At 46.7% G+C, this 21,258-nt stretch overlaps 1 protein-coding gene across 1 annotated transcript in view; it reads right to left on the reverse strand.

Moving 5' to 3' along the window:
- Positions 1–21,258, reverse strand: part of LOC139661324 (receptor-type tyrosine-protein phosphatase F-like) — a 120,022-nt gene that overhangs the window by 25,747 nt on the left and 73,017 nt on the right. Inside the window, exons 15-23 of the mRNA XM_071539765.1 lie at positions 19,262–19,288; positions 15,861–15,978; positions 14,906–15,484; positions 13,460–13,557; positions 12,324–12,580; positions 10,670–10,748; positions 8,961–9,165; positions 3,131–3,290; positions 1,742–1,756 (exon numbers count right to left, since the gene is read on the reverse strand). Coding sequence (XP_071395866.1) covers positions 1,742–1,756; positions 3,131–3,290; positions 8,961–9,165; positions 10,670–10,748; positions 12,324–12,580; positions 13,460–13,557; positions 14,906–15,484; positions 15,861–15,978; positions 19,262–19,288 — 1,538 coding nt within the window. The remainder of the gene's footprint in view (positions 1–1,741; positions 1,757–3,130; positions 3,291–8,960; positions 9,166–10,669; positions 10,749–12,323; positions 12,581–13,459; positions 13,558–14,905; positions 15,485–15,860; positions 15,979–19,261; positions 19,289–21,258) is intronic.

The following is a 21,258-nucleotide window of genomic DNA, read 5'->3' on the forward strand; positions in this document are numbered from 1 at the left end:
ATGTGTACATATGTGTGTGTGTTTGTGTGTAGCAAAGGTTTTAATGTGTGATTTTCACTGCTGTGTGGTAGCGTGTGTGTGTACTAACAACACATTGTGTTTACTGGCTTTCCAGATTGAGAGGAAAACAGGCGGATGCTGTAATTAGCTCATCAGCTGGGTGGCACAACACTGGGTAATTAGACCAGTTCTGCAGCACCTGCGCTGCCAGGCCTGGCCTAGCTGAGCCTAGCACAGAACAGCACAGAACAGCACAGCACAGCTCGGACTGGCTCGGCTCAGTCGACCGTGGCTTTCTCCATCAGGTGGTGAGAGGGAGAGAGAACGCAGCTTGCCTGTATTCTAATGTTCAGACAGCCAGCATCTGTTGACGCACACACACAAACAGGCGCACAGATGTATATACACCCTTCCCCTCTGTGTGTGTGTGTGTCTCTCTCTCACTTACACACACACACACACACACACATACACACAAACAGCTGCAGACTCACAAGCCTCCTGACTGCAAATGGAAATGGGCGGAAGGAAGCGTCAGGGCGCCCTGTGGAAATTTCACATCTCATTGCACTCCATTTGCAAGTGGCGAGCGTGGGTTTTAGGCAGGAGCAGGGCCTTCTGTTGAAGCCTGACATGGTGAGAATACATAAAGCTAGTGCACACAGCCTTGCCCCAGTCCACCTCAACCACTGGGGCTCGGGCCTCACCGCCACCTGTTATCTGATGCTGCGGGGGCTTAAGCTAATGCTAGCAGCGTGACCGCTAATCTACGACAAGCATCTCTTCCTTTCCAACCGTGAGCTGAGCCAGACCGTGTCCGGTTTTCCCAGGGCCCACTGCTGGGCTGGGGTGGGAAGGGGGGAATGAGTTGGGCATCTGTGATCTCTTCTCCACACCTCTCCTCTCTCCAACCCAATCAGATGCCAATCTACACCACGCTTTAGTGCTGGGCTAACACAAACATGGCAGCAACCTCAATGGGGGCATTCATCGGAAGGCTCAAAGTGAGGGTTAAGATGTGTGAGAAAGTAAGTGCAGGTGAGTGTGTGTGTGTGTGTGTGTGTGTGTGTGTGTGTGTGTGGTACAGGGTGTGCTTAATGAGAGCAGAACAGGGCCCTTTGTTGAGACTCCTGCCACAAGGAAGCGGTGAGAGGGGAAAAAAAGGCTAAAAGTGGAGGAAGGGGTCTCGGTGGAAAATGTCAGCTTAAAAGATGGGAACATTTCTGTTTCAGCAGTCTCCCCGTCTGGCATTTACTTCACAATGGCCCATTCAGCAGCAGGTGAGGGCTTGGCATATTCAGATGGGGCCAATCTTGAAGGGGTGCGCTGACACAGGCTGGATAATGAAACACAGCACGAAGACAAACCATGGCAGACAGGATGATCTGAGGGGGAACACTCGCACTAGATGTGGAACATGCACTGGTACATGGACGTGACCCAGGGGTTCCTTTGACCCCAATTATCAAGGGCTGCAGAGTCTGCTGCTTCTCATCTCTTCTAGCTGAACAAATGAGACTAGGCAAACTAATTTTAAGATGTTTCTTTTTTTTGTTTCTTTTATTCCTGTCTGAGTGGAAAATGTTTTTGGGGTAATATCGGCGGAAGCGTGGAGAGGTAGCGGACCCTGCAACCCTAAAGAGTAGATGAATACCGCCAACTTCACAACACGAATACACGAATGGAAGGGACTTAGGAGGGGAGATGGAGTCGTGACTGATGCAACAGTTACAGTACCCACCTTTCCTGTTTGCTGCTTTCACACAGAGGGCAAAGAGAAGGGGGAAGATTAATGGGTAATTAATATCAACATGGACCCAAAAGTCCTCCGGTCAAAGTTTGTTCTACTCTGTACTATATTCAGAAATCCGGTCCTTACACAATTTTAAACAACATCTTGAAAGCATGACATAAAAATGAATCCGAACGCTAGCTGGAGACATTTGAAAGTAACCCCTTTATTATTCGCTGGTGGTGTTGGTTTTGGCGACTGTGCAGGTTGCAATAACAACCCGAGGTAGAGTGTGATTATTCCTTCACACATTTATACTGCCAGTCCACAGTGAAAAGGGCATACAGCCACCCCCCTACAGTCCCTCCTGTCAATCTGTGTCTGCATGGAGAAAGGGCTTCCAGACAGAGGATGCGCTCCTCAGCGGTGAGCTGTCTCACGGCCTATTATTAACAAGTCCCTGTCTAAGTCTGCTGGAGACGGCAGCTACACAGCAGTCTGCAAGGCTGCATATGGCAGGTTGGAGAATGGGTATGCTGTGGAATGGCAGATCTGCAATGGAGTCATCATGCAACGGATAGATATAGAGAGGTGGGGCTAACAGCCTAGTGAGGTATATAATTGTTCCTAGTTCATAGATTCCCATCTAAACTACATATTATTATATCGTCCAAACCAAATGCTAACATCTTTTTTACATTTTGTCGCATTATCCATGGTGAGTATTTCACATTTAGCTGTCTCCACTGTCAAAATGCTGTGATAAGAAATAACTTTTTAATGCTACCAAGCATAAAAACGGACTGGTGCTTTAAGTAGCCGGTTTTCTGTGCCTCACCAGTATCTGGATGGCTGGTGTGTATCCATAGTGTGTTACACTGGGGTGGTTAGTGTGGGGCTTTTAAAAGATATTGACTGAGCTTTTAGTTAAGCCCTCTGTTGCAGCCTTCTGTTCCTTGTTTGAAATGACCAGTGGTGTTGGAGAAAACACATTTCTCTCTCCCAACTCAGAGTTTTTGACAGTCAGGCTGTGCTTTTCAAGTAGGGAGGCGATGTCGACTGCCATTTCAACTGACACTTCACATGCTATTGTTAAAAACAGCCAACTGGACCAAAATCTGGTGAGCTGAAATGAGGATTTTCTAAATGACAAATCAAACCCGTCTTTGGTTCCCTTCCTCTTACAGTGAATATTATGGTAATGAAATTGGATGTTACAGTTTTGTGTGTGAGCAGCCTGGTGCAAGTGTCAGAGGGGAGCGTGTCTCATTACCATTCATGATGCAACCAAAAGTAACCTACAATCACAAGTGTCACTGAAATCCAACCTCAAACATACACACAACAGACACGGACACACAGAGGAATACACAGATACACAAAAGCAGAGAGCCTTACCTCTTGAAGAGCAGGATGGCGATGACGATGATGATGATGAGGACCACGGCCAGCACTGGGCCCATGACCCACAACATTTCGGGTTGCTCCACCCTGGGAGCCACACTCCCCGCCACGACCTGAATGGGGTCTGAGTAGGGACTCGCTGAGAACGTCCTCTGTAGGGGAAAGGAAAACAGAGAGAGAGAGAGAGAGAGAGAGAAAGTTTATGAGAACCGGCCTCAACAGGCCTTAACCAAGTATGCACTGTTCTGTAAAGCCTAGAAAAAGAGAGACAAATATTCCCCAAAAAAGAAGCAATTGAGATATTTGTATGTAGATATTGTATGTGTTTTTGGTTTCCTGAGAGCCAAAATCATCTCATTCTAACACTAACCCATGGTTCCAGGATACAGCAGAACATGCTGTAAAACTGTCAACCAAACTCAGGCATTTTAACAAAAAACAATAACCATCTTCAGATACTGTAGTTTGCTGTGCTTTCATTTAAGTGTTGCGTCAGACGAGAGGAAACTGAGACAGCCGATGACAGAGCGAGTATGAGACAGGAGAGCGAGATAGAGAGAGAGTGAGAGAGAGACTGGGGGAGATAGGGAGGGACAGTAAGACACTGGGAGAGGGAAAGAGAGAGAGAGAGGCAGAGAGAGGCAGAGAAGAGTGTGCACGTCCCTTGGTCGCTGAGATAAATGGGGGCAGAGGAGAGGACTCATCTCTTCTTCATTAGTGTTCACACCGTGACGGAAGAGGAGGAGGAGGAGGAGGAGGAGGTGGTGGGTCGGGGGGTGCTTTTCCTCCTTGGTTTTAAATGAGACATCTCCCCGCTCTTTCCTCTTCAAATGATGAAGGAGGGGAGGGAAGGAGGGATGGAGGAGTGTGTACGTGTGCGTGTCTGTGTGAGGAGGGGGTGCAAGAGCCAACGCGGTAAGGTGTTAAAAAAATGGCAGAGAGAAGAGGGAGCCCTACTGTGCGAGAGCAAGGTGACAGATGAGAGAGGGGAGGAGGGAGGAGCGAGGCGTCAGTCATTAGAGCTCAGCGTGCCTCCTATCGAACAGTGATGGGAGCGGGGGGGCACGGGTGACAGATCGCAGGCCCCGGAGGGAATCGGGCTCCCAGCATGCAGCGGGAGTGGCGGGGCGGCAGGCAGCGGTAATCCGGATCATTAGCCGCGCAGCAGCCTGCTCTTCGGCACGCAGGCAGATATTAATTGGAAAGATAAGCTGAGATGAGCTCAAAGAGACCTGAGCTCTGTCATATAGTTCTGTTATCTCCTATACTCTTGGGCAACTGGGGGGGAAATATATGTGTGTGTTTGTAAAAAAGTGTGTGTCGGAGTGTAAATCGGTGTATCGTCGGGGCATTAAAGCATGTCTCAATCATGTGTATGTGCAAAACAGCATGTACTGAAGTGATATTACATGCAAACAGTAGATTAGTCGAGTCAGGAAAGTAGAAAGATTTACAATACAGCAGATATCAGGCAGCAGCAACCTTTTCTCTTTGTCTCTGTCTCTCTCTTTCTCTCTCAAACACACACACACACACACACACACACACACAGACGGACAGACATGCACACAGACACACGGACACAGACACACACACACACACACACACACCAGGCACATGAGACCAGTTCTTTCCGGTTCTGTGTTCCTTTTTTAATCAACCTATTCTCTAAGAACAAAGAGAACGTCACAGTGGTGGGACACTGCTGATATGATGACACCACAAGGCTTCCTGTTCCTTTGGAAGGGCCCAAAAAAGGCTGTAAGATGTGGCACTGCAGGGAATCCTGGGAAAAGTTTTTTTTTTCGGTGTGACAAATGACTGCAGCTGTGCTTTCAGAGTAGAACGGGCGAAGAAGAGCGAGAGGAGAGGAAAGGCAGAACAAAAAGAGAGGGCTTTTTGTCTGTTGGTCACGGCGAAGTACAGGGATCATCCATTTGAACGGCCCTAATATCTGATAAAAGCTCAGTCACGCAGCTCCTAATGCCTCCGCCCTCGCAGCGCAGTCTGACAATAGAGCGATGGCGCAATAAAGGAAAGTGTGTGTGAGTTTGAGAGTGAGTGAGTGAGCGAGAGAAAGCGAGAGACAGAGAGGCACAAATGTAAGTATATGTGCATGTGTGTTTATTAGCATTACAAATTGGTGTGTGTGTGTGTGCGCGCATGCGTATGTGCTTGTTCTTGATACAAGGAGACAGAAAGAGAAAGACACAAATGTAAGTATATATCCATGTATGGTTCTGTGTGTGTTTGATAGAATAAGACAGAGAGACATACTGTATCTACAAGTGTAAGTGTTATGAATAAGTATTTGAGTGTGTCTGTATCTGTGTGTCATTGTGAGTGAGAGAGAGAGAGAAAGTGTGTGTGTGTTTGTAAAGACTGTACTGCAAGCGTGTGTGAGAGCGTGTGAAAGCCTGTGTGAGTGTGTGCGCTCGTCTGTGTCAGTGTGCACGGAGGTTCAGTTTTTTCTCTGAGCCTTTTCTCCAGCTCCTCTGATCCTCCACAAGTGTGTGTGTCTAGGTCGCAGCCGCAGAGAGTGTGTGATTGTTTCGAAGTGTTTGTCTGAGACAGAGACGGCGAGTGAGTGAGAGACTGGGTGATGGGAGATGGCAGAGAGAGAGACAGAGAGAGAGAGAGAGAGAGAGAGAGAGAGAGGGAGGGGCTTAGGCAGAGGTGTTTCGGTAGTAGCAGTACATAGAGCCTGCTGTCTGGCCCGTGGGCTACACAGCTTCGCCAGCCAGCCGCTGCTCCGCCATCCCCAGAGCTCAGGATCCGCTACGAGTACCATGGGCGCGTTTGTTTCGACTTGCCGTTGACCCCGCTGGCTCCTCGTCTCTATAAAAGTGGCTTAAACAAGCCGCAGGGGCGTGCGCCAGACAAACAAACAAATGCGCTAAGACACACATTATGTTTCCGCCGCTCTCTCCACCTCCCCGGGGAAGCTGAGGAGCCCACGCCATCCTCATCACGGCATGACACAGGGAAAGACAGCGAGAAAGAGAGAGAGAGAGAGAGAGAGAGAGAGATGGAGAGACAAAGAGAGGGAGGGACAGTGCACGAGAGGGAGAGACAGAGATAATAGTATGTGTGAGTATGCCTTTATCTGCGAGGAACAGAAATGGGGCTGCAGGGCCTTGTCTACTCTGCGAGATGACCCCTTCTCCTCCTGCTTAGTTGTCCCGTCTCTTCCCTCATTCCTGTCTCCTTTTCCTCTCCCACTCCATTTCTCCCTCTCCTTTCTCTGTCCTCTTTCCCATTCAACACCAGAAACTACCTTCCCCTCTCCGCCTGTCTGAATACAAAGCATCTAGATATCTGGAGGCATCGCTAGGGGGAGACGCCTCTGGGAACGGAAGTGACATGCCATAGCCTATCAGTGGATTCCTCCGATCTCTCCTGCCTGGCTTCCCCCCAACCCCCGTCCCCACCCCCACCCTCACCTGACTATCCACTTACACTGTCTGCAAGCAAATAGTGGGTGTTTGAGTAAAAAACCCATTCTGGGGTTCATAACTCTCTCCTGCGGTTATTTGTCAAAGCCGTTTACATTTCGAAAGAAGCCAGTCCTTCCCTGTTAAGGGTGTCAAGCCCAGAGCACCAACAGAATCAGTGTTACAAAGCCGATTCTTGTTGCGAGTGAGTAGAATATAAATGCCTGGATACTTTTGTAAACAGAAAACTGTGGTAAACACATTTGAACACTCTCCATTTTGGTTTTTCCCTGCGCCATACGCTCACCTCTCCCTAATCAAAGGAAAAGTGCACATTAGCACAATCTCCTCCTCTTCTACCGTTTCACTCTCTCTCATCCCGGCATCACAGGCTGGACGGGACACAAGACAAATGTTCCTTCTCTCTTTCCCCTCTCCAACACCACCCCACCCAAACCCCCCTTCCTCTCTGTCGCACATCACACAATATTTCATGCTCCCTCCCTCCCTCCCTCTCTTCTCGCTTTAAATGATACTGTTTATACACACCCAGCATCTATCATCCCATTTCACACTTCCCCCGGCTTGTTTATCTGCCTTGGGTGCTGGGGAGACATGAAGGCACACTCTCTTCTTCTCTCTCTCTCCCTCTCTCTCATCTCCCTTTGCCTTCCTTCCTTCTCTTCTTCCCTCCAACCACTGCTGGCTGCTTGTGGCCGTTGATATACGAGGGCTTATTAAACCCTGGCGGTCCTGTTTGATCTGAGTTGGGGGGGGGGGGGGGTTGGGTGGTGAGGAGGAAGTGCAGTAAAAAGACACAAGTCATTTACTCCAGTACTTGTTGTCTTACTCTCCCGGGTCTGATGGAGGTCTAGCTCTAGGCATCGTCCGCCAAGTGTTGCACTGCACTCTTTACCTTCTGTACTAGTTTGTGTTTAGTAGTAAACATTTACAACTACTGTGTTGGAAGAAAAAAAACAAAAAAAAACAAAAAAACCAATGCAATGGCATCTAAGTTTCCCAGAGAGTACGGTAAGGGGATTTGTGCGGCGATCGATCACAGCCTGCCTATACTGGCCACCTCAGCATGGATTCAACCTCCACGAGAAGCCTGATTGATCCCAGCGATTGAGTTTAAGGGAGAGACTACACAGAGACAGTACCTGTCTCTGTCAACTGTATATACAACTCTAAAGCGCCACTGATCCAACATGGTGTGTATGGCAGGTGCTCAGAGAGAGAGAGAGAGAGAGAGAGAGTGGTGCAGCGATGGGGTTTAAGCGTCTCCTTTGAAGTCAAGTGTATCAGGGCTGCCCACTCTACCCTCTCTTGCACCCCCCCTCCCCATCTCGGAGCAAAGGAGTGGAGGATTAATGGGGGAGGGGGGGCTTTAGGGACACTTAAGACAGCATTTCAAGGGAATCAGGCCTGCTTTACAGGCTCCCTAGGCCCTGTGACCAGGCCCTCGTCTGCCTCTTAACTCCAGCCGCACTAATCAATCTCCTCTGCTCTCTTCACGGTGGAGAGAGAGAGAGAGGCAGAGAGAGAAAGAGATAGGTGAAAAGTCTGGGATTTGGTTTTGGACATGGAGCACTCTCTCTCTCTCTCTCTCTCTCTGTGGTCGCCCAGGGCCCAGCTACTGAATATGCATGGCCCGGGTACTGGAGGAGCCCAGAGCAATCGCAGACTCTCATTCTTCCTGCAGTGAAGTTTACTCCAGACCATCCCATGGAGAGCCGGGCCTCCGTGTTAGCGCTGTTTGACGAGTGCACAGGGCCTCCACTTGGATAGCCAAGAGTCTTGTAGCAGCATTGTAAAGGGATCTGCGCAGGCCCCGCTGGCGGCTGAAATGGCAAAGCTGGATCTGCGATGTCATCGTAGACTGATAAGGGAGTTATCAGAAGAAGTTGCACTGACTTTTAGAGGCAGCCGTGGTAAGGGAAGAGTGGCAGTAAAAACAACAACAATTTGGCTTGCCCTTTCGAGAAGAGCCGCTGTAATTTTTGAAAGGCCTGAGGGACGGCATGGTTAAAGCCTGAGGATGTGTGATAAAACGTGAATGGTTTCTCAGCATGAGGAAAAGGTGAAACGTGTTCAGATATACACAACAGGGTTCTGGTCAATTCAATTTTAACTCATTCATTTTCTCGAAAATACAAAAAAATTAAACCACATTTCTATTAAAGGAGCTTTAGTTATACTATCTTGAAGTAAATAATTGAGAATGAATGCTTTGTCCTTAATCAGTGAAAGCAGTTTCACTTTAGATTTGGAATTGATGGGGTGTTAAAAGGGAACTTACCCCCAACCTAGACATAGGAAGCTGTGTGTGTGTGTGTGTGTGTTTGTATGTGTGTGGGAGTCTCTTACGTATTTATCACTGCTGTCATGGTCCTGTTCTCGGAGAGCAGCCAGGACAAAGCAGAGGTACTGCTGGTGGCCAGGCAGGGGCTTGTTGTAGAAGCCATTGTACCGCTTCTCATCTCCCAGAGTGAAGGTTGTGGGCAGCGATGCCAACTTGGCGGCGATGTAAGGCCTGGGCGACTCTATCTGACGTCGCCGCCTCAGGACAGGGCCTCCACTCGACTCCAGCAGCTATGGAAAGGATGGAGGGAAAAGGGTCACAGTTCAATGTTAAGTTTGGCAGCAGGGTGGCATAGTGAGTAGGGAGACGCCCTTCAACTGAGGAGGCTCAAGCCCCTGTGACAGCAATCATCCACCCTGCTGAAGTGTCCATGAGCAACACACTGAATCCCTACCAGCTCCAAGGTGCTGTTCTGTAGCTGAACAGAAAATTTCTCATTCAGGAATCAGCAAAGCATTATTTTTATTATCATTATTATTGTAAATGGGCACCATAGACCGCAGCATAACTGGAAGCTCTCAGGCTCAATCCCTGCATCAGCGAATATCTCCATCCGTGTCAGCACACTGAACCCTTACCAACTCCAGTGGTGAGGATCTTGCCCCCGTACCTTCAGCCTTCTGGTGAAATGCTTACATCTATGTGGGATGTGCGAAGAAGCAAATTCCTAATTACATTATTAGGGTAATAGAATTGTATAAATCAATTGTTCTATTGTGTAATAGAACAATTGAATGCCCTCGGTTCCTTAAATTCTTAAAACTTATAAGCACAGCACAAACTCTGTGGATTCATACTACATCCAGGTCCAGCTAGTGCTACGCCTCCAGATAAGAGATAATCTTCTGTATGCTGGTTATACCACCCAGATAAAATGCCCTTTGCTCAGTAATATAAGTTTGCAAACAATGCAGCCTAGCTACGAAGTGAGCAATTAGCGCTTGCTCCAGTACACCATCTCAGCATGACTGCCAGCCTGGTTAATAAATGAGCAGGAGCATACAGCACTGCGGCATTGTGTTTTCAGCAGCATTTTGTTTTCTGTCAGTGATGTCTCATGCGCTGCTCCAGATGTAGCTTTATTAAATCATTATGTCGGAGGGAGGAGACAATGGCCTGCTCAGTGTTTAATGACTCGGGGAGTCTCACATCTCTCTCTCTCTAGGTCTCTACTGTTATTTCTACTGGGAGCTGGAACAATAGAGGATGGAAGAGATCCAAACCAAAGAGCCTCACAAGTTTACTTAAAAATGATGCTATTAATATTTAGGCATGTCATTTAGCTTAAATTCCCCAGCGGACATGGGAGGCCTCTATTCAACGGAATAATAAAGCGGTCATAAATCTTTATCATCGTTTGAATACTTTATGCAAAACTTTGTTCGGAGTTGGCAAACCCTAAAAAATGACTAAGGGAAAAAGTATGGAACTGGAGCACTAATATTTAATATCTACATAAACAGTTATATAAGATTCAGATTATGTTCTGTTCACCCAAAGCCTTTGGGTCCACCAGATGGGTACTGTCTGCAGACCTGGCTTCCTGACCGAATGAGTCATTGTTTAAAATGAACCAAGCTGCCCCCTCCTGAGCTCGGGGAGGGAGGGGGCAGCTTGGTTCATTTTAGAGCCAATTAGCCGCAACTAGTGACTTCCTACCCAGTTGGAACAGGAGGCGCTATCTGTGACCCCTGACCTGGCATGTTAGCCAATCAGCCGCCGGCTGGCACTCACCTCATCCAGGTCCATCTCGTCTGGATTCTCCCATCGCTGTGACGACGGGGACACCGGCACCACCACTATGTAGTACCACCTGCCAAGGCAAATAAAGCCCTTGTTACGACAGACTGAATGAAGCACATACGCCCTGAAATGAAAATGGGCCAAGTGCATTAATAACACAGGCAAAATATTTAGAAAGACATGCTTTCACCGTGTGAGGCTGGTTGGGCAGAATTCAAAACTTTAATGCTATACAAGAGGGTCTAACCAAGGTCGAACACTAGCAGATTGGCACTGCATTCTCCAATTAATGGCTAATCACTAAGAACATCTGCCATGTGGACTGGAACAAACACTCTATCCCAATGAGAGGAGGCTTCATCAAATACAGATCCCCATAGGATTCCCTTAGGTTAATAGGACCGGCTATGTGACTACTCTTGTGTGTGTGTGTGTGTATGTATGTGTGTGTGTGTGTGAGCTCTTGTATTGCTATTCTTACAAAGAGCAAATGCCCTCACAAGGAAGGGAAAATTACAAAGACATTATACAGACATTTTCCCGATCCTCACATCTATAAGGGGCTAATTTAGGGTCAGGGTAAGGATTAGGGACTGGATGTAGTCAATGGAAGGTGCTTATAAGTACTGTATAGTAAGAGTGTGTGTGTGTGTGTGTGTGTGTGTGTGTGTGTGTGCGTGAGTGCGTGCATGCATGTCTCTCTCTCTCTCTCTCTCTCTCTCTCTGTCTCTCCCCCCTGTTCAGCCTTCAACCACTTGTAAAATCAGCTCCTCAGACAGTGAAAGTAGCTACTTCTCTCCCCTCCTCTCCTGGCCTTAACTTTGTGATTCAACAGTCAGTGGAAGTCTCAGAGTGGGAGAAGACATGTATAACAAGACCCCTCATTCCCACCCGTCACCCCAACCCGCATCCACCCCACCCACCACCAATCACCTGCACTCTTCACATGCCAATCTGTGCTGGAACCTGGCCAGCGCTGACAGCCCTGTAATCTTTTTACCAATCAATGCTGTACGCTCGCCCTACTCAGACCTCACCTCTGCTCCCTCGATGAGTGATGAATGTGTGCGTGTGTGTGCGTGTGTGTGTGTGTGTGTGTGTGTGGGTGTGTGTATCTGAAGGACAGACTACACTTGTCAGGGTCAGGTCCAATTCTGCTCTTAACAATTTGAGCCAAAAAATGATACAACTGAACCTGATGTTAAAAGTCACGATTATCATCAGCCGCAGTGTCATAAAGTTGGCCTGGACCAAAAGTTTCAAGTGTCGAAATGGGGTTAGTATTGATCAGATATGAGTGCGCCACTGGTGCTGTTGCTGTTTGTTAGAAGGGCTTTGTAGTTTTCTGGCTGCAGTTGAATTAGCTACCACACCCAACCCCTCTGAGCTTTAGACTACATTAAAACTGGTCCCGTAGATTAATTGGCAGCGCATGGCATTAACACTAAGAGGGACTTTACTGATCCCTGAGGGGAAATCAGATCATTGTAGCAGCCAAGAATCAAATATAAATGAAAATAAAATTTTCGTGATGGTAGTAAAGAGTCTCTACTAGCTAAAAAGATGGCTTCTCGTTCTCTTGGTGTATTTCAGCCTAGAATCAGAGTTAACCTCTCTGTGCAGTCCCATCGGTCTCAGTACTGACCTGACATGTGTGGTGATCTGGACTTTGGGCAGGTCGATGGTCAGCTTGCCGCCCTGCGCCTGATGCTGGCTGTAGAGGATGGGCTTGGTCTTGAGCAGGTCGGGGGCGGTGCGGATGGATACCTGTTGCTGCAGACCCCCGGCACTGTTGCCTCTGCTCATCAGCACAAAAGAGTACTCCGTGTCCGGGTTCAGACGCGTGATCAGCTTCCTCTTCAGGTTGCCCTGCACCTCCACGCTCTGCTGGTTGTACAGGATCTGTGTGCACATGGAGGGACGGCTCGCAGTTAGTTATAGTTAGTTACACACATAAACACACAAATACGCATACACAAAATGTACGCCCTGTAGACAGATGCACTACTCTGTCACTCACTCTTTATACTCTCTCTCTGTCTTTCTCTCTCATACACACACACACACATACACACACACAAGTAAACTAAGATAGTCACTTAGCGGTATGGTCCTAAGGGAGGCAGCCATCTCATCTGACACCTCATCTCGCATGCTTAAGTGTCATGCTTGCCTATTGGTGCATATCCAATAGTTTTTTTACACTTCAAATTGTCTGTCGTCCATTACCACGAGGTGGGAATTGATATAATATCATTTTGACACATTATTACACACATTATTCACAGCCTCATAAATGAGCGTGAATCCTGCTCTCCATCTTTTCCAATGCAAATGGGGAAGGAAAGTCATTGTGTCGCCCCCTGCTGGTATTGTCCAAAGGTAAGTGAGTTGGGCTTCAACTCTTTGATATGAATTTGATATGAAATTTACACAAATATACATATTAGACATTGCACTGACTAGATGGTGCACTGAACTAGATGGTGAAAGGGATTGCACTGAACTGGTGGACGACATAAAACAATCTTTTATTCTTTTATCAGTTATATTTACTCAGTGATCTGATTTTACTAAATGTTACTGCAATAAACTTTATTGTAGGTTATAGTTAATGAAGTCATCTATTCAAAAATTATGGATCAGATCGGTTCTCAATGGGTCAGGGCATTCGGATACGGTTTCCCACCTTTTCTACTTTCTGTTTTTGTCAATGAGAAAATGAATGAGGATTTCCTCCATGAATGCTGGTTGTCACTTTCTTGATCCACTGGCTCTTACCTTGAAAGGCACTTGGGACTTGTAGTTCTGTGGCACTTCCCAGGTGAGGAGGACAGACGTTTTCATGACAGCTTTGACGCCAAAGCTTGTGGCGAATGCTGTAAGGGTGGAAAAGACCTTCAGTTGTTATCTCAAGTAGGACATCTTGTACAGTACAGAGTGTAATCTTTGCTAAGCTGTGTAATTCAATTTCACACGATTGTACAGCAAATAACCCCAGAATAAACGTTATGAAAATATTTGACGGTGCTACCTAATGACCAGACTTGACAAGCCACGGGGGGTGAAGAACATCAACAATCTTATTCACGGCTTGTTACTGATCACTTAAAAATAGCTTCATCTCCCTAAGCCTGTTCTATCTATTTATATCACTTTCACACCACTGAAATATGCAACAGGCCAAGATCTCAGTGATTACCGTGAAATGTGTACGCCAGTGGGAGGGGCAACACGTGTCTTAAAATAGGCACCACGCACATCTGGTGATAAATAAAGAATCTAACATTTATAAGATCATAAAATGCATGAGGAGGTCCATGCTGTGTATGGTTTAGATTTGTGTGCGATGGGAGGGAGCGTGAGGCGGCATGGTAATGTGACTGTAGCGTGTAATGAGATTAGTACTCTATAAATCAATAAACACAGCGCTGTACTGTACTGTATGGCAGATGGAAGAGGCGGGGGACTGTGAAACAAAGGTAGAAAAAGAGTAAGTGTTACGTACTTTTTAAGACAGTGTTCATGTATAATGTGGAGCAGGATCAGTGTGTGTGTATGCGTATGTGTATGTGTGTGTGTGTGTGTGTGTTTGCTCATGTGAGTGAGTGTGTAATGTGCGAGTGTGAGGATGCGATATTAATTATAGCTGCTGAGCAGCAATGAGACGGGGCCAAGCATTTTGAGGAAGAAGAGGAAGAAGAAGAGGAAGATGAGGAAGAGGAAGAAGAGGAGAAAGAGGAAGACAAAGAAGAAGAACAACAACGACAACGATGACAAATACAAGAAGGACCGGTAGCAGAACTGCCCAAGCCATAACTGTCAAAAACAAGGGGCATATTTTCCAGCAGAAGGTTTGGCCATTGTGAATAAATTAAACAATGTGGTTGGAGATAAAATGATAAACTTGACAGAGGCCAACAAAAAATTTGCCATAACTACTTGACTATGTTCAATCATCATAAAGCCTGTCTCTTTGTGTGTCTGTGTACCTTCTGTAATGTTTTGTCTGTCTGTCTGTCTGTCTTTTCAAATTGTGCTTAGACCGTGCAATCGCTGCTTGCGGCTATATTTAAAGATTAAAACTACTCAATTGTGTGAGTGTGATGCATTTGCTGATGAATAACTGTGCCCATGTTTATGTATGCACAAAAAGCCCTGTTGTTATGTTTTCAAATCAAACACTCCCTGGCACGTTTCCGTGTGAATATCAGCCACGTCTCCTACCTGGTGCGGTGGACATGGTCCTGCTCTGGATGCTGGGGCTGATGGGTCCCCCACCCTTGCTGGTGAAGGCCTGCACCCGGATGTCGTAGGTGGTGTCCGGCTTGAGGCCCTGGATGGTCATGCGTGTATCGGACGTGCGGTTGGTGCTGTTCTGCTGACTGTTGATGTCTCGGTACACCACCACGTAGTGGATGATCTTGCCGTTCCTCTCCGCCAGCGCCGGGGGCTCCCAGGCCAGCTGGGTGCTGGACGTGGTCAGTCCGGTCACCCGCAGGTTGAGCGGGAAGCCGGAGGGCACGTCTTCCTGGGTGCTGATTTCCTTTACGTGGGCCTCGCCTATGCCTGCGCGATTGCGGGCGCTGAGGCGGAAGATGTAGGTGGCGCCCTTGTGCAGTCCGGTGACGGTGTAGTGGGTGTCTGTCTTCTTCAGCTCGCGCGAGGTGTAGCTATCCTCCTCTATGCGCTTGTACTGCAGCTGGTAGCCCATCAGCTCACCCACCACGTCACTGAGCGTCGGCCACTGGATCAGCGCTGTGTTGCCCATGGTGGTGCTGATCATCATAGCGGGCTTGCCTGGCACTGGGACGGGATGGAGGAAGAGGGAGAACAGGTGTTTTTGCAACATTTATTTATCTAGGGAGGGCATGCATCTTTTTTTTTTCAGTAACACCCAGCCCTCAAATTCATAAAGTTACACACACTCACACTTGAGACCTGTATCACAGTAGTTAGTGAGGAGGGGGATAGCACAATTCATTTTCCTAACTAGTCTGGGGACTGAAACTAACAGCATTCCACTCACACAGGCGACCTTCCAATTATAGCATTTTACTGACTGAGGGAGAGTGGGGTTATCTGTTTTACGGCCTAAAAATACCAAAACCATATTCACCATGAACCCATAGATATCCTATGTTTGCACTGATTACATGATAACCCTGATAAAACTGACTACCTGCTCCAGTGGTGGTGATGACTTTGGCTTTGCTGCGAGCTCCGTCTCCCTTGGTGGTGTACGCTGCCACAGTGACAGAGTAGGTGGTCTCAGACTGTAGTCCACTGATGATGGCCTCCTGCAAAATGTGTGAAACCAAAAAGTCAGAGGTTCATAGGAAACATGAGGTTTGAGCGAGCCGCCTTAGTAACAAAAAACGCCAACCCCTCACACAAGCTCCCCCCACAAAACACACACCGCCAAAAGAAATCATAATATGGTTAGGCACCCTTCTCCATCCACTTGCAGTTTCTTGAACAATCTACCTATAACAGGCATAAAACATTTGAAGCATTTAATAGAGAAAGGCTTTGAAATCACTCAAAAACAAATAGGGCCAGGAGCTTTTCTTAGTCAAGAAAAACTCCTGTGCCCCAACTGTAAGGCACACGCTGAACCCATTAACCAACAAACCAACAAAATGAACCAGAACATCACCAGTGTGTCAGTGTTCATGCCTACTGCATGGATAAGCATGAGATTATACCCAGAGGAGCTTGGGAACATGCTACTCTGCACTCTCTGAAAGCCCACACAACAGTACACTTGTGACTGTGGGCCAAGAGAGTATATTATGAAAGCTGCATAAGATAAATCAGATTTTAGCTCTTCAAGATAAACAGACAACAGATATTAGACATTACTTATTTGTCTATTTGTTGTTTAATAAAACATAAAAGTTTGTTAGCTAATGAAGTTATATTTGCAGTTTTTGTTTGTTTTTTACTCTTATGTAAATTGGGCTGAATGGTCAAACAGCCTGTAGGCAAAAACACAGACCCACAAAGGTGGTTGGTATTGAACAAACCAACAACTCAAAACACTCATTAACATACAGATAGAAAACAGCAAACTAACGGCAAACAACCGAGGTAACACACACCCGGTAACCTGCTGCAGCGCTGGCACTCACTTAACCAGACTGCATCAGTCTCAAGATAAACACACCCACACACACACACAGATCCATAAACATACGCTCTCCCGTGCCTGTGCACAAAGGCACATGTGTACACAGATACACACACACACACACACACACACACACACACACACACACACACACGTATGTATACACACACGTACATGTATGTATGTACACACAGACATACCACAAATATGCACGCAGAAGAACACACACACCTAAAAGGACACACGCTGACATACACACACACTTAAAATTATGAACAAATTAGTGCCTGGGGCTTGAGCACACATGCTGGAGTTGTCTGTGCCTTACTGAGGCCACTGAGAGGACAAATACGCCGATGCCTACAAGCCTTCCTGCCGGAACTCGTTGCAAACCCCTTACACTCTTAGAATATTATACGGCTTTGCCCTAATGCTGTTTCTCTAACTAATGAAGTTTTAATTTTCTAACCATAGAAGCACATTTAACAGTCTATATAAGCCAACTCGGTTTGACAATGCTTTTTACTGCCTCTCTCTTTAAGGGACACTTGGTGCTCCCATACTAGCCTTTAAGAGAGACAGGGGAGAAAATGCTAAATTACTGTATCATAAAACCGTTTTAACTTTATGGAGGAAGTCTCATTACTTTAATCATGCAAAATGGCTTTAACAGTCTCAGCAGTGGCATCCGCAGAGATCTTTTTTCCCCTATTCTGGCAAGGTCGAACTGGGTCTAGTAACACTTTTGAAACTCAGCGGAAAATAGAAAAAGCAAGGCTTCAAAGTTTCCTTCAGAGCAAATGCTTAGAGCAGCACCAAAGGGCATTATTGAGATTATCAAGTCAACTAGTCATAGAAATGGATTCTTCTCCACAGGCTTCCCTACACCGCTATCCTCACTAGTGTAGAAAATGCCAGGAGAAAACTGGGCAGGGTTTGTGAAAACATACATTCGCTCGAAATTCTTTTTTGGTAGAGCGCTGCGCTTGATATATTCTGTTTCTTTTGAATGGCAAAATCCCACAAATGTCACATCTACTAACTTAAAAATGTCTCAAATACTGTTTCCTGTGAACATGTCATGGGTCAGGAAGACATGTTAATGCATTTTCTGTTGACATGTGTCTGTGCCTAGTCACACTTCATTAGTTGCCTGGCACCCTGACGGCTAGCTTCTAAACTGCTGCTAAAGAAATAATAATGACGGGTGAACAGATGTCTTCCTCTGACAACGTCTAGCTCTCTGTCTGTCAGGTGTTAATCAACACCAACATTAACAGGGGAGAGAGGAGGCAGCCCTGACTCATGCCATGTGCGCAGCTTGAGGAATCTGGCCATGTGTGCTGTGCAACCAAAATTCTGTTTAACTGAATGTTATCACATAAATAAATATATTCACACACACATCCCACTGGATCACTTTCAAAGACAGGAAAAAACACTGTGGATATACACAGATGTACAAAAATACGCAGCATAAATTCCATCCGTCAAGATTTGCAGGTGGTCATTGGGTTGATTAACCAGTGACCTTGTTTTATATGCAGACTGTCAGAAACACGTATCCAAAATTGCTTAAATTAATTCCTTGATATCTCCTGTTAAAAGCTATTAACCTAAATGATTTTTCTGTCCTTGTTTAAATGCGGAAATCTTTTTTTATCATCCTCGCAGGTTTCTATTGAATTTCTGACAAGGTAAGTGGCTGTGCATTTGTGCTAGTGCAATATGACGTCTATGGGAGGTAATAAGCCATAACAAAGGGCTGTGTGACAGCCATGGAACAGTGAGCTGCCATCCAGGCAAATGAAAAGAACATGAAAGGCTGGTGGCAATCTTGGAGATGTGCGGAGCTGATAAAACACACAGCTCCTCCCCTCAGATAGACATGTCATCTGGAACAGTAGGGGAGACAGCAGGTTAGGTGAGCCTGATTAATGTCAGCATCGCACTGGGATAGTGACATACAGCCTTTGCCGGCGCTGTATGCTCACTGATGGGAGAAAGCACTGCATGCTCAGTGCAGTGAACGCCTCAGATCACTTATGAATGCCCAGCTGTTACTACGGGTTTGTTTTATGGTAAAATGTTGAAGAATTAGAGTTGTACACAATGATCAGTAGAAAAACAATCCTCATGCTCTATGGAGGTAATAGCTCTAAGACCGCATCACATACACATCGACAGCACACATCTCTAGCTGTGGTTATGATGGGGTTATGAACTTTTTTGAGGATTCACACTGAGGGGAGGGAATTACATACATGGCGCACACACACACACACACACAAATAAACAAAGGCATGTACGCAACTCGAGAACACAATGCACTCAAAATCAACACATTGACACACAAGCAGACACAAAAACACACAGAGCCCCCAAAATCGCAGAGGGGAGAACAGCCTGCCCGGCAACACAACCCAGCAGCACACATGAGGGTTACTCACATGCTCGGTGGACTCCTCAATATTCCACTGATGGGAGAGAAGACACAGGACACAGGGCGGGGAGAGAAATGAGTCAGAGACAACACAACAGGCAGGGAAAAAAAGAACTTGTCTTTTTTTCGCTCAAAGACAGATGAATGTAGGTGTCAACAGTGTCATGCAGCAGAGGAAGGTAGAGCGTGATGGAGTATGAAAGAAATGGAAGATCGTTGAGTAGGGGAATAGAAATTGTGTAGCTAGGTTGAGCAATGGTCAAGGGAGTCGTTATTGTTCCAGATTGTAGCTTGAAAATATGATGCACTGCCCTGTTACTCATTTGGCTATGAATCCAATAAAAAGCTTTTTCATCTTTAATAACCCAACACCTCCATTCAGTATGATAACTATCTCACTATGGATATAAAGCCTAAACTATGCAGACCCTCTGAAGCATTCACTCTTTCCTTACAGAAATGGAGGGAGGACCTTTTTTCATTATATTTCAATATGTTTTCAAAATGTTCTCCTTGCTCGCTGTGCTTGGCCAAGTGATTCCTGGGGGAAGTGAAAGCCCATTTCGTGCCGCGGGGCTCCGCCGGTGCCGAGCGTGAAATCCTATTACCAGCGCCGCTACGCTAGCCCTGTGACATCAAACCCCGTCGATGCAGAACGGAACTGCTGCCGTTTACCAGCAACTCCCTCCACAGTTCAGCTACTGCAGAAGAGCTCACTGATGGGTGGCCTGCATGACAACAGGCAGGAGAGATGGGTGACTAGGGAGAGAAGTGGGTGAGGGTGGTGATTATTTGATCATTAGGGTGCGAGGTAAGAACAAGGAATTACTGGCACAGGAGCTGCTGGTGTTTACCAACAACTCCCTCCACAGTTCAGCTACTGTAGATGAGCTGATGGATGGACTGGGTGACATGGGGGAGGAGAGATGGGGAAGTCGGTGATGGACTAGGGGAGGGAGGTGAGGGAGTTGGTAATGGTGAGGAATTTTATTTGACCATTAGAGCGCTCGTTAAGAACATGGAATTTGTCCAACTGACCCAGGCCTTTAAGGCAAAACATTATGACAATGATGCCAGCTTTCCCACTCCCCATCTCTCTCTCTTCCCTCTTCTCCGCTCCAGACATAATTTCACATCAGCCAAACAAAGGGATTGAGCCTCAAAGGCTGCTGCTGATTCAGAGCGCGCTGGAGAGACGGTGTTCATCCTCCTCCGTGGACTAATGGCAAATGAAAAGACAAAAGCCCCAAGTTCTCCGCCCTCCTCCCTGTGGATGGGTCTTTATCATGAACCAGTTAGCTGCAGCATGAGCCAGGCCTGTACACGGTCCCAATTGTGACTGGTGGAGACACATGGCTCATCAAAAACTGCTGCCTCATACTCCCCTGACGTAGCGGGGCACTAAAGACTACCATTTAAGAACAGCTGCTACTTAACTCCATGAATAACAGTTTGCGACGTGCCTAATTGCTTAATTTGTTTACCGTCGACTCCACTCGGTATGTCAACGGAGCAGTGAACACATTAAGGTTCGCAAGAGTTCTTATCTCGTCTTGGGCATAATCCCTTTCTATCACGACCGCTTTTGCTTTCTGCTTAAATCCTTGGGAGAATGTATAAATTATCCCCCATTTATATTTCGAATGCCAACGCAAGCCGAAAACACATCATTGCTGATAAGCGTCGTTTGTGGAAACGGAGCGGTATAATTTGCAGGCGGGTGAATGCAAATGTGATGACATGGGCTGAGATGTGTGGCTATAAAAATGGGAACGAGGGGGAACGAGTGATGTGGAAGAGAAGGAGCTGTCATGATTGATGGAGTGAAACGGGCTGAGGTGCTTCTCTTCTCTTTTCTTTTTTTCCATTCCCATTCAACTCCAATCTGAGCCAGCCAAGGCCGTAGAGGCAGTGAAGCATTGCCTTGCTCGCTCTCTCACTCACACACACACGCACACACACACACACACACACACACACACAAACGCTCAAACGCACACACCA

The sequence above is a fragment of the Centroberyx affinis genome, unplaced genomic scaffold (genome assembly GCF_046629955.1).
Source record: "Centroberyx affinis isolate AG114_WGS23_722 - 3 ecotype Tasmania unplaced genomic scaffold, CSIRO-AGI_Caff_v1 ptg003510l_1, whole genome shotgun sequence".
NCBI lineage: Eukaryota > Metazoa > Chordata > Actinopteri > Beryciformes > Berycidae > Centroberyx > Centroberyx affinis.